This window comes from Heloderma suspectum, chromosome 1 (genome assembly GCF_057233095.1).
Source record: "Heloderma suspectum isolate Gila_16-S chromosome 1, 16-S_ref, whole genome shotgun sequence".
NCBI classification, from domain to species: Eukaryota; Metazoa; Chordata; class Lepidosauria; order Squamata; family Helodermatidae; genus Heloderma; species Heloderma suspectum.
The window spans coordinates 406,762,741-406,777,183 of record NC_139458.1 but is presented as its reverse complement, the minus strand read 5'-3'; the positions used below and the strand labels follow the sequence as shown (position 1 = coordinate 406,777,183).

At 43.7% G+C, this 14,443-nt stretch overlaps 1 protein-coding gene across 2 annotated transcripts in view; it reads right to left on the bottom strand.

Annotated features, from left to right (window-relative positions):
- Nucleotides 1-14,443, bottom strand: part of MTA3 (metastasis associated 1 family member 3) — a 190,207-nt gene that overhangs the window by 107,810 nt on the left and 67,954 nt on the right. For both annotated transcript variants that reach the window (XM_084828919.1, XM_084828918.1), the window contains exon 7: nt 10,972-11,074. In XM_084828919.1, the coding sequence (XP_084685045.1) occupies nt 10,972-11,074 (103 nt within the window). The remainder of the gene's footprint in view (nt 1-10,971; nt 11,075-14,443) is intronic.

The following is a 14,443-nucleotide window of genomic DNA, read 5'->3' as shown; positions in this document are numbered from 1 at the left end:
TTTATTTTATAGCTTAAAATCATAAGAAATATGATTGTACACGACTTCCTCCATAGATCAGAAATGATCTTTCAGGGTAACCAACCCCACAGTCCAGGTTTCCACATTTTTGCTGATTTCACAGTAAGCACAGGGACGAGGCCCAGCCTTCTTCTCAACCTTGGAGTTTCAGAAGTGGGAGGGGATCAGCCTGGTAGCTGCACAGCAACCCTGCACACTGTCCCCTAGGATCCAAGACTGGGAAGAAGGCTGAGGGATGTTTGGAGGAGAAGGCTATCAATGGCTACTAGTCCTGATGGCTATATGCTACCTCCAGTATCAGAGGCAGTGTGCCTATGTAACCAATTGCTGGGAAACATGGGCAGAAGCGTGCTGTTGCACTCAGGCTCTGCTTGTGAGTTTCTGGTCGACAGCTGGATGGCCACTGTGTGAACAGAATGCTGGACTAGATGGACCCTTGGTCTGATCCAGCAGGGCTCTTCTTATGGTCTTAAGAGGTAGCAGTGCAGCATGGGCAGGGCAGATCTGGCCTGCCTCTATGCCACTGCCAGGACCATAGGTCCTCCTGCTGCTGTCTAGGAACATCACAATAATCAATCGCCTGTGTCACATGTGGCATGTAATAGACTAAATACCTATGCTTTAGTTCAGGGGTGGGGAACCTCAGGCCTGGGAGCCAAATGCAGCCCTCCTAGGATCTCAGTCCAACCTTCTGGGATGCCCCAGATAGCAACAACCCCTTCCCCTGACCACACCCCCTTTCCCCCAACCACCAATCTGGTGGTTGCCCGGCTTTTGTGCAGTGTTTTCCCCATTCATAAAAGTTGAAATGCCTCTCCTAAAGCTTTGCTACTGGCAGTAAGACCTTTAAGATAAAATATGCTGGGGTTGAGTGTTGTTGGGTTTTTGTAATTTGGCTCCTCCCCTTTTGCCTTTGGCCCCACCCACCACTGGAATGTGGTCCCTAAGAACTTCTCCCAAATTGAACTTGGGCTTCAGGCTGAAAGAGGTCCCCTCTTTTAGTTACAGAAGCTTTGTATGGCAGGATAATGTTGGGCTAATTAGTTTTCTTTACAATAATAAGTTACTGCCTTTCCATTTGATTGCTTTATCATTAAGGCAGTGTCCCATTCACCCAAAGATCAGTTAAAAAAAAGTATACCATCTTCCATACCGTCTTAGAAACCAACCTGCAGGACAATTAAGTTTTTTGACTTAAAACACTAAGCTGCAAACCTTTCATGTCCACAACTCACAGATAATTAAAGTTGGAAATTGACCCCAGGGACTTTAGCTATCAAATGAGAATGTAACATATTGAGTATATATCATTGCTAGTCAGTTGCTGTTACAGAAAACAAATTTTCTTCTCATCAGCAGTTCATCCCTTGGGACAAGCAATGTTCATGTTTCTAATATTGATGTACTTTCTATCTTTAAGAAAATATAAGCAAACAGCCTGATAGTGCAAGGAAACACCAGGGTAAGATCTGACCTCTGCTTTTCCCCTAGCTCCCCAAGGTGAAAATGTAATAGATTTGGGATGAAGAACAACAAAATGGGCTGATATAGTGTACAAGAATGAGCTTAGGTGAATCTCAGGCTCTTGCTTTCACTTCTGCTTTTGATTTTATTTATTTGTTTGTTTATTTATTTCATTTCTATACTGCCCAATAGCCGAAGCTCTCTGGGCAGTTCACAAAAATTATGAATTTTGATGAACCCCAGCTTGCTGTGTCACCTCAACCAGGACAAACTGCGGTTAATCTTAACTATGGTTAGTGGAAACAAGCCACCTTCAAACTACTGCTTATGGCGTTTTCAGTAACCATTAAGATTAACCACCAGATGACACGCTAGGGGAGCAATCCTATAGCCGTTAGACAGTGGCTATAGGATGGCCATAGGATTGGTCGGTTTCCGAGAACCGACCTCAGAGCCTGCACTCTGAGGTCGGTTCCTTGAAAACTGACTCCCCTGCTGCCTCATAGGTGGTGCAAATCGTCCCTTCAGAGGAGCAGCATTGAGCGGGGCAAAAGGGGGCATTCCTGGGGGAGGGGAGTGCAGAAGTGCTGATACGATGCTTCCTATGCATTGTCCGGCCTCCCTGCTCCCCTGCTACGAAGTCCCACGGCTAGACGTCCAAAATCGGCTGCCTAGCCACGAATGCAGGGTGGCTGGAGCGCAGAGGAGAAGATCCCCTCCGCCCTCTGCATGCCCTGCATTGGTTAGAGTTCAGAGGTGGCTGCCATGATAGGATTGCTTGCTAAACCATGTTTAATTCAAGACAAAAGCAGCAGCAGCAGAGGAAAAGGGGGGGGGGCATGTGGGCCAAGTGGGTGGTGAGTCAAATTCTCATAACAGTAAACCACAGGTGGGGAACCCCTTTCAGCCCATGGGCCACACTCAATTTCAAAGCAGCTTTCAGAGGCTGCACTCCAGTGCTGAGTAAAATTACAAAACAAAACCCAGCATATTGTAGCGTAAAGCCCTCACTGCCAGTAACTAAGCCTTAGGGGAGGCATTTCAACCTTTAGAATGGGGAAAAAACTGCACAAAAGGCAAGAAACCACCAAATGAACAGCAGCTGGTCATTTGGATAACCGAAGATGGCCAGGGGAAGGGGGTGTGGCAATCAGGGGAATCCCGGAGGGCCAGATTAGGACCTCAGACATGGAGTTCCCCAGCCCTGCAGGAAACCGTGGTTTAAGTATTACGTCTGGATGCAGCCATTATCTTGGGGTGCATATGTGCTGGCAGTTTATTCCCTGCGCAAAGGATTCAAAACTCAAAGCAATGTTAGCTAGTTCTTACTATAACGTTTGCCCTTATATATCATTTCAGTTAAAACAACACACCACAGCATGGTGAGCAATATATAGCGATTTTGCCAAAAGCAAGCAAAACATACCTCAGCTAACTACAGATTCCTTTCATCTTATCCATGTTTCCAAACAGCCTAGCTATCAAATGTATTCCCCATTTTTACTCCAAAAATGCAAATGCCCTTATCCAGCAACTTCTTCCAGATACACGGCTTATAGATACACGGTATCAAACAAATTGATGGAAATTTGGTCTATCAACAGCAATTAGAAATAATAGCTATGTATTTAGTCAACAGAACCTCCAGAACCCTGTTGCCTTCTTGCCCTAGTTTGTGGGCTCCTAGAAGCATCAGGCTTGCCATTGGGGGAAACAGGATACCGAACTAGATTGGTCTTTGGTCTCATACACTGCGGCTCTCCTTATATTCTTAGACATAGTCAGGTCCAGTGTCTCCATGCCACAGCTGCCGAGCCCACCCCCCTTTTAAAAAATAACTAGGAGACCACCATTTTACTTTCCCACCATGCCCCCAACATAGCATCACTCCTGGGCAACGGGGGAAATTAAAATGACAGCCGCCCAGGGGCCAATCAGAGGAGCACTGCTGCCCAGCAAGCCCATTTGGGGGTGGGGGTAGCACGTCAGGAGCCCCACCAGAGGACACTGTGATCAGGGAGGCTTCAAGCCTGGAGCATTTATTTTCATACATTTCTATACCACGCCATAGCCAAAGCTCTCTAGGCAGTTCACAAAAATTAAAAGTCATTAAAATAGATTATGTAAGTATAAAACCATTCACATAATGACATAGAACAAACAGCACAAACTACAACATGTATCTAAAACAATTTAAAACAATCAGCCAGAGACAATAAAAGAAACTCCTTATATGCTGCCAAATGCCTGAGAGAAGAGGGCAGTTTTAACTTGGTGCTGAAAAGATAACAATCGTGGCGCCAAGTGAGCCTCATCAGGGAGATTATTCCATAAATGGGGGGTCACCACCAAGAAGGCCCTTGCCCTTGTTGCCGCCCTCCGAGCCTCCCTCAGACGCAGAGCATAGGGTCAGTTTATGCCGGGAGAGGCATTCCATCAGATACTGTGGTCCCAAATTGTGTAAGGCTTTACAGGTCAAAAGCAGCATTCTGAATTGGGCTCAAAAGCATATAGGCAGCCAGTGCAAGCAGGCCAGAATCGGTCTTATATGTTCAGACCCTCTGGTCCCCATTATCAGTCTGGCTGCCACATTTTGCACAAGCTGCAGCTTCTGAACCTTCTTCAAAGGCAGCCCCCACGTTGAGCGCGTTGCAGTAATCTCACTGGGAGGTTACCAGAGCAAAGACAACTGAAGCCAGGTTATCCCCGTCCAGATAGGGGCATAGCTGGGGCACCAACATGTTGGTGGAAGGCACTCCATGCTACCGAGGCTACTTGAGCCTCAAGTGTCAAAGATGGTTCCAGGAGGACCCCCAAGCTATGAACCTGCTCCTTCAGGGGGAGTGCAATCCCATCCAGAACAGGCTGAGCACCCTCCATCCAGTCAGGAGAACCACCCATTAACAGCATCTCAGTCTGGTCTGGATTGAGTTTCAGTTTATCAGCCCTCATACAGTCCATTGTTGCACCCAGGCACCAATTTAGCACATCCACAGCCTCACCTGAAGAAGATGAAAAGGAGAAATAGAGCTGTGTGTCATCAGATACTGATGACAACGCATTCCAAAACTCTGGATGACCGCACTCAACTGTTTCATGTAGATCTTGAATAACATGGGTGATGAAAACAACCCCTGAGGAACCCCATACTGACGGATCGATGAGGCTGAGCAATATTCCCCAAGAACCACCTCTGGAGCTGACCACTGCAATGCAGCGCCTCCCACTGTCAGATCAGACAATCATCCCAGAAGGATACCATGGTTGATGGTATTGAAAATTGCCGAGAGATCAAAGAGTATCAACGAAGTCACACTCCCCCATCTCTCTCCCGACATAGGTCATCATACAGGGTGACGAAGGCTGTTTCCATGCCAAAACCCTGCCTGAAGCCTGACTGAAACGGATCTAGATAATCAGTCTCATCCAAGAGTATCTGAGCTGGTTGGCAACTATCCGCTCAAGAACCTTACCCAGGAAAGGAACATTTGCCATTGGCCTAAAATTCTCAAGATTTTCCGGTTCCAGGGAGGGTTTCTTTAGGAATAACTTCACCACTGGCCTGGGACAACTCCCTCTCACAAGGAGGCATTTATCACCACCCTGGCCCAGCCAGCTGTTCCTTCCCTGCCAGTTTTTTTAAGCCAAGAGGGGCAAGGATCCAATACGGAAGTGGTTGCATGAAAAAGTCCAAGCACTTTGTCAACATCCTCAAACTGTAGCAACTCAAACTCATCCAAGAAAACTGGCCAAGGCTGTGCTCTGGACACCTCACCTCACTGGAGTCTAAGTCCTGGCAGATGCAAGATATTTTATCCTTGAAATGCCTAGCAAAGGAATTAGAGCAGGCCTCAGATGGATCTACAGTGTCCTTAGGGCCAGCATGTAATAGGCCATGGCTGACCCTGAAAAGCTCCCCTGGGCAGCATACAGAAGATTGAATGGAGGCAGAAAAATGTTGTTTCTTTGCCGCCCTCACTGCCTGAGTATAGCTTCCCATAGGCACACACTAGGGTTCGATTCACCCATTAGGAGTTCTTCTCCATCTGTACTCAAATCTAAGTAAATATTGTTTACTTGGACTTCCAAAAGGCTTTTGACAAAGTCCCTCACCAAAGACTCCTGAGCAAATTTAGCAGTCATGGAGTAAGAGGACAGGTCCTCTTATGGATCAGTGACTGGTTAAAGAACAGAAAGCAGAGAGCAGGAATAAATGGTAAGGTCTCCCAATGGGGGGAAGGAAATAGTGGGGTCCCACAGGGATCTGTATTAGGACCAATGCTTTTCAACCTGTTCATAAGGATCTGGAATTAGGAGCGAGCAGTGAAGTGGCCAAGTTTGCTGACGACACCAAATTATTTAGGGTGGTTAAAACAAAAAGAGATTGTAAAGAGCTCCAAAAGGATCTCTCCAAACTGGGAGAATGGGCATCTAAATGGCAAATGCAGTTCAATGTAAGCAAGTGTAAAGTGATGCACATTGGAGCAAAAAATCCTAACTTCAAGTATAACCTGATGGGATCTGAGCTAGCAGTGACCAGCCAAGAAAGAGATCGTGGGGTTGTGGTGGACAGCTCGATGAAAATGTCAACCCAGTGTGCAGCTGCTGTAAAAAAGGCAAACTCCACGGTAGGCATAATTAGAAAAGTAATTGAGAATAAAACTGCCAATATCATACTGCCTTTATACAAGTCTACAGTGTGACCACCCTTGGAATACTGTGTACAGTTCTAGAAAAAGATATTGTAGAGCTGGAAAAACTGCAGAAGGGGTAACTAAAATGAACAAGGGGCTGGAGTATCTCCCCTATGAGGGAACAACAGCTGGGATTGTTTAGCTTGGAAAAAAAGGAGGGTAAAGGAAGACATCATAGAGGTCTACAAAATTATGCATGGGGTGGAAAATGTGGATAGGGAGACATTTTTCTCCCTCTCTCAAAATACTAGAACCTGGGGTCATCCCATGAAGCTAATTAGTGGAAGATTCAGGACAGATAAAACAAAGTACTTCTTCACACAGGGTATAGTTAAACTATGGAATTCGCTACCACAGGAGCTGCCCTAGACAAGATGCCCTCAGCATGAATGTTGACATCCCCAGAACCAACAGTCTGGGGGATCTCAACCACACACTTGAGACCACCTCCATCAACTCAGATAGAGAGCTTGTTGAGCAGCGGGGTGGGTGGTACACTAACAGAATGCCCAATCTGTCCCTGTGGCCCAACACAAGGAGCAGGACCTAAACAAGGTCCTTTGCCTGCAAGGAACTTTTCACTCATATTGTAATGGGGAGGAACGACAACTCCGTGCTTGGAAAAGGATACAGACACAAAGCCCTTTCCCCTCTAATGAATGGGAAAGACTGAACGTGAAGGAAGTGTGTGTCTAAGGATCACTGGCTTAGAGCACTTGGAATGACTCCCCCCAAAATAACAATTTATTATGACTATCTGTAGTGTAGATATCATAATAAGTCACAATGGCAAAGCCACAGAAAGGGGTTATAAATGCAGGGTGCTTGGGGCTTGATGAAGTCCAGAAGTGATGTAGGGTAGGTTGAGTAAGAATCTGGTAGATGGGGCTAATTAATAGTTTTTGTTAAATGACTGGTTAATTTTGAAATGTTTAATGCAATTCAAAATTACTCTGAGCTAGAAATTAGGAAGTCTCCAATTGGAATCTTGCCTCTACTCAGAAGGTAGCCTTTGGCAAGTCAAACCCATGCAAATAATACTATGAATATACAGAGTGAAATTTTTACTTTTCTTCACATAATTCGCTGTTGAAAGGAAAATCGCTAAAATTGATGAAGCAATGTTGGTTTCTTTCAAATTAAGACTCCAGCCACAAAGCAAACTAAACCAATTATTTGTTTGTAAATTAAGATTTCCTGTGCTACAAATACAGTAATATATCTACTTCTAAATCCACCTCAGAAAAAAGCAAGAGAAAATTGTGGGCAGGCGAAAATCTCTTTCAAGTAACACATAACAGAATATTTTGTGGCAATGCCGAAGCTGAGAACAAACTACAACAACCAGGACTACCTGCAGTGAAGACTCTTCCATTCCTTCCATATAACATGGTTGCGGAAAATCAATATTATATATATTTGAAAACTGAAAAGGGAAGAAAGGCTTTATTTGCAAGGGAAGAAACATTTAAGCATGAGATTTTCCAATTAGGGCAAATAGAGCAGCAAGTGCTACTAGAAATATAAAATTTACAGAAATGTTGAGGCCATGGGGGGGGGATCCATTTTTTTCGGAATAAAACAGAAATGTTGGAAAAATGGAAAAATAAACAATACTTATTTTTTTACTGCTCTTTACAGATCTAAAGTCACTTTGTTGCTATAAGACAGCCTTCCCCAACCTGGTCCCCTCCAGATATTTTGGTTTTCATCTCCCATCAGTCTCAGGCAGCATGGCCATAGTCAGGAATGCTGGGCTCTGTAGTCCAAAACATCCAGAGGGCACCAGGTTGGGGAGGGCTTCTTCAGGAACTTAAAGCAGCCTTTCTGTTCCTAAACTTATTTTATAAATAACTTACTTTGTTCATACAATTATGATTATATTTTAAAACTTTAAAAAGTAAACTCACTTAGTAAATTCATAATTATTGTCTGAATAGATTAGAACTACATGAAATGACTATTACAGCATCAGAACCACAGGACTCTATAGGACAAAATCCAAACTGGCAGGAATGCACATTTACTGTCAAAAATGCACAATGATGACTCTACTCACGTTAGGAAACTGAGCATAAATGTCTATCAGTAAAATATACTTTAGATCAATAATTTCCATAAGGAATGAAAGAAATAACTATGCTGGGAATCTTACAGAGAGGATTAAAAAAAAAATCCCCATGGCTTCATTATTTCCAGACATTTTACATCGCTAGTCTTTCTATAAAAGTGTTCTTATCACACAGTTTTCAGAAATCATTTTGAGGGGAAGAAAGGCTGGGTAACAATATATAAATACTTTGTCTTAAATTCTAAAAGAAAATATTTCATAATCCAAAGCTGTTCAATTTGTCCAATTGGGGGGGGGGGAATAGTCCGGGGGGGGGGATTTTTTTCACAATTTTCTTTTTTCCCCAAGCCTTCACAACTCTAGGTGCTACTAAGACAACCTGGGCTTAAAAACTAACATACTATATTTTTTAAAGGACACACACATTGAAAGTGTGAAACGAAATAAGAGGCACATAACTGCAGAGCAGATTTCACAATAAAATGGCACTGTTAGCAGAAAAGCCATCTAGGTATTTATCAGCCTATCTCCCCGTTTCTTGGATTGGTTTGGGGTAGGGATGTCAGAGAATTCCGCAACGGATCTCGGTGAGGCCGAATGCCAGTGCATTCAGCCCCCCGAAATCCATCGCGGAATGGCCTGCCACCCCCCCGCCCCCTGCGGATCCCCCCAGGACGAGACTTACCTGGGGCGGATGTTCTGGACAGCGGTGGCTCCAGCTGGTCTTCCGAACGGCTGCCACTGCCGCCATTTGCAGTCTGTGCCCCCCCCCCCATAGACATGATAGGCTATGTAAAGACTTACGTAGCCTATCTCGTCTGGGTTTAAAAAAAAAAAAAGCGTACGCAAATGGCGGTGGCTACGGCCGCCGCCATTTGCATTCCTTATTTTTCGCCGTCTTAGTCTACGTTAATATTTATGTAGACTAAGGCGAAGAAAAGAAAGGGGAACACAAATAGCGCCCACTATGCTATTTGCGTTCCCCTTTCTTTTCTTTGTCTTAGTCTACGTAAATATTGACGTAGACTAAGATGGTGAAAAATAAGGAACCCAAATGGCGTTGGCCGTAGCCGCCGCCATTTGTGTATGCGTTTGTGTGTTTTTTTGTTACCCAGAGCCCTCCGTGGCCGGAAATCTGGCTGCAGACAGCCCTGGCCTGGGCCTGGCCGGCTGCTCCGCAGAGCTGCTGCGGAGCACAGCCAGCCGTCGAGGATTCCTGGGGGGAGGACTGGATCGCCTCCCCCCCCCATCGAGGATTCTGAGGGGAGGGATGGAATGCCTCCCCCCCCCAACATGAACAGAATCCGCAAAAAGGTAAGTCACTTTCGTACATCCCTAGTTGGGGGAGGTTGTAGGTAGGGAAGAGAAGGAAATAAAGTAGCTTCCAGATAATGGTGCCCTTCAGATGTGTTGAACTGCAACTCCCATCATTCCCAGCCAGCAGTCCAACACATCTGAAGGGCACCAGGTTGAGGAAGGCTGGAATAAAGTGTGTGAGAAATACAGACAAACCATCCAGAAACCACTTCTATTAGCTAAGTCAAAACGTCATCAGAGACAGGACCTTGAGTACAAGTAGAATCATAGAACAGTAGGGTTGCAAGGGCCTACAAGGCCATCGAGTCCAACCCTCTGCTCAATGCAGGAAGTAAAGTAGGAATATTACTGAAATAAAAATCTAGTCCAGTGGCTGCAGGAGTGCAGAACCTCTTTCAGCCCAAGGGCTGAATTCCACTTTGGAGAAGCTCTCAGGGGCTGCAATCCAGTGGTGGGCAGGGGCTGAAAGCAAAAGGGGAGGACCAGAAGCAAAAGGAGTGGGACCAAAAATAGAAAAAAAATGTAGCCTAATGCTCTTACTGACAGTAACTAAGCATTAGGAGAAGCATTTCAACCCTTTGAACAGGGAAATTATTGCACAAATATTGGGGAGCCAACAAACAACCGGTGGTTGGGGAAAGGGGGTGGAGCCAGGAGAAGATGAGCATGACCTTCTGGGGAACCCCAGTGGGCTAGGTCTGGCCCCTGGGCCTGAGTTCTGCACCCGTGCTGTACTGCCTCCTCTGTTGGGCAGTGGCCCTCCAAGACCTCAAGCAAAGTTCTTCCTTCCCGCTGAGCAATGCTCTCTTCCCCAATAGAAACAAAAGGAAAACACAAACTGAGAAAGCTCTTGCTTAAATGGTATTTGCTTCTTATTTCAGTCTTTTCTATTGTATACGTAGATATGTTCCATATAGATATGGAACTACCTCATTGTTTTTTAAGCCCAGCATATGCATATATTATTTTGTCAGTATTTGCTAATAATTAAAAAAATCATCGGATACAAAATAACAACAACTGAGAAATATTTATGCTCTCCAAAATGTTTGCCAAGATTTTCAGGCATGTAGCTTGGAAGAATTCCAATCTCATATCCTGCTGAGATATAATTTATTCTAAATGGCAAATGTATTATGCAAAGTCTAATTGTTTCCCTCCCGCATCGCAAGAAGAATAAGACTCATAAAAATGAGAGAAAACTGTTAAAAATCACAATCCGCAACATTTAAATAAAGCAATGTTGTTTGGGTATAGTCAAGCCAAATTAAGCATGTTTTAGGTCAACAGAAGGGATTAAAGCATATGCTTATCTTTCCATTGAACTCAATGAGAGTTAAAATGCTTAGCTTTACATGGATCATGCCCCCCTTTTTAGGGCAAAAGTTAACATGTTAATCTTACCGTGCTACTACTAAAAACTGGTCAATCTGATGATCTGTGAGATGGCTATCTGGATCCCACACTTTTACTTCAAGCTTTGCCTGTTCCCGGTCATCTGCTTCTCCTGAGAAAAAAGGTAGATCAGATAAAGTGTTTTTATTTTTGTGCGTGTGGGCTCTTTTTAAATATTTTGAGGCCACCTCTCAAGGCAAACCCCTCACAAGGCGGCTTCCATCATATAAACATATAAATCACAATATATGAAAACAAAATCACCATAAAACATCATAAAAGAGAGTATTAAAAGCAGCAGAGGGTATCAGTAGTAGAAAATGGAAATAGCAATAAAACAGCAACAGCAGTAAATAACAAGGCCGGCATAATATCATTAAAATAAATAAAATAGTTCTGCAGCAACATACTTTCAAGAAAAAGCAACATCTGAGCGGCTTCAGTCTGCACCAATCAAACTTTCCAACCCTACACAGGCAGTCCTATGTAGAGGGCATTACAGTAGCTTAACCTGCATATCACAAGTAGGGATGTACAGACTGTGTAAAATCCGCTCCGTCTGTGTTCCGTGGATTGTCAGGCACCCTTCGTTCTATCATCCGCCCACAGATGGATGTGGATTTTTTTTCTTCATGTGGAAAAATACGGAAATAATTATGTAAATCCTTACGTAAGTATTTATGTAAGTATTTACGTAATTTACCTCAGTATGTAACATTTAGTGTATTGTCCCCCATTCCATACCACATTTCCGCAGCAGAAACTTGCGTATTTTTCTACGGATTTATATGCCTAAATTTCGGGAAAGTAAAAAAATTATCCGAAAGTCCACAGACTCCGCACGGCCTGAGAGGGGTGCCCCGCAGTAGGTTCCACTGGTCGGATTATTAGAAATCTGAGCTCATTTTAATCCATCTTGAATTTCTCCAGCATCCCTAATCACGGGTGCATGACTAATGTAGGCTAGGTCAATCCTTTACAGATATGGCTGCAACTGGCCATATCTGTAAAGGAGCTGATGATAAGGAGTTGATTTGAGCAACTCCTTTTAATATTAATCATAATCTTGTTCTTTCCACTTGTCGTATATCATGTTTAAATTAAACATGCATTATATACACACAATGCTGAATTAAATTAAATTACTCCATTAAACTTTGATGTGCAATCAGAAATTATAAAGTACTCGATGTCCATATGGAAATCATCTTTTCCTACTCCAGCTACTTGCTTTAGAGATGGATGGAGCTGTTGAGTTGCAGTCCAGAATTAGTTTGGTGCAGCGACATTTTCCATCTGGACTCAGCCAAGCTTCTAGAATGCATATCTGTCTATGACTTCATATTCTTTAGTGCAGCCTTCCCCAACCTGTTGCCCTCCAGATGTATTGGACTACAACTTCCATCACCACCAGCCAACATGGGCAAGAACCATGCTGGCTGGGGAAGATGGGAGCAATATAACTTGGGAGTACCAGGTTGGGGAAGTCTGCTTAAGCCCAATGGTATGTAAACATCTCTCTGAAAGATGTAGCATGGATGTCTACTAATGTCTGGTATAACTGTGTGTGTCTAGAAATCTAGCCATGGATTGCAATTCTGTTTTTTCTTCTGATACAAATATGTAGTAGAGGCTACACTAAAATGTAATTGTGATGAAGCCTGGAATCAGCAACCAGCATGGGGGGGGGGGATCATTATTTTATTAATTTGTACAAATTTAAAGGAAAAGGAGAAACACTGGGGTATGCAGCTGCGGCAGCTGCCATTTTTTCCCCGTATTTGCAATTATTTGGAAACCATAATTTGCTGTGTTTTGAATTCATGTGCTCCCTCCTCCACAACACATACTTAAGATTCCTTCCCTGTCTCCCTGGTTTGCAATAATGACAGTTTAACATGATATCTGAATTGGGCAAACTATGATTACTGCAAACCATCATTTCCTTCCAAACCACAATAGACAATCACAGTTTGAGCTGGGCTTCCAATTTTGGTTTGGAAGGAAACTATGGTTTGTAGTGACCTCCATTTTCCTGATTCAGACATCATGACAAGTTTATTGTAAACCAAGAAATGACAGATGAAACAGGACAGGCCTGAAGCTGGTCCTGGTAGCCAAACCATAACTTTGTGGTGACATCCAAACCAGGTCTATTATATCATCTTCAGGTCTCTCAAAAATTATCAGCTGTACACAACGTGTGGCCATGAAACTACATTCAATTTGTTTGTGCTTCAATACCAGTCAGAGCGGTCCTGAAAAATATACTTAGAAAATAGATGCCAACTTAATTACTAACAGATGCTTGCTTCTTAATCACTGATTCAACATACAAATTGCTTTCAATGGACCCTTAATACTTTTCCCTGAATGCACTGTCATCTGCCCTTGGAACAAAAAGCAATTAGTCCCTGTACTTGTGCAGTTCATGACTCCATATCTTCATCTTTGTGGCTAGATTGTGGCTAGACTACTTGTCTCCCATCTTTATTTCCACTGATTTCTCTTGAAGAAAAAACCCACATAGCAGCATTAGTTGTACCACTGGGAGACGCAGACAACTAGAAATGGGGAATGATATGCAAGGTCTCAGACTCTAAGCTTTGCTTATCCAGGTTGAACAGAAGAATAATTCACTTAGTAGTAGTATCTATTTTCACCTTAAAATGAATCGACAACATACCATTCTACCCGTTTCTGTCCCTGTGGGACATCTTTCACCAGCACCAAAACTCCTCTCTGGTCATGTGGCCTCCCAATTTCCTTCTCTGCCATTTCCTTTGTGCCACCTTCACCGCCTTATTTGGCAATGCTAATTTCCCCAATCTTCGTCTTTTCTAAAAGTTAGGTCTATTAAAACCAGTATAGTGTCTCATGCGCTGGGACGACAGGGGGCACACTAATAAAGCTGATTTTTCTCTGTTGTAACGCTGGATGCTGGCTGAGGAACACCAGGAGTTGTAGGACATTTTCTGTCTAAACGTGCATAAGATTACGCCATGAGCATATTGCTTGCAGCAATGTCGGTGGTTTTAAAAAAAACATTTAAGCCAAGCACAGAAAGCCTGATCTAGATCAGGAGCACAGCACGTAGGGAGATTTAACCCTTCCCTCCCTCACAGCGATCCTTAAAAAAAAAGGTTGCATTCCCCATGTTGCAAATAGCAGTAAATGATCTCACTGATACCAATGAGAGCTTCTTTTCACTATTTGCCACACAGTGGCGCGGGGGCACAATTTTTCCCAGGACTGCAGTAGGGGAGGGAAGGAATAAATCTAGGGAAGGGTTAAACCTCCCCTCCCACATGATGTGGACCCAATGTGGATTGTGTTTCCCTGCACTTGGTTTATGTTTATTTTTAAACTGATATCACCACAAGTGACACATTTAACATCACGTTTAGTTAGACCCTTAACTTCCTCTTCTGAAGCAGCAGTCTTCCTTACATCACGACCTATAGAACCAGCCTTGCCAAAA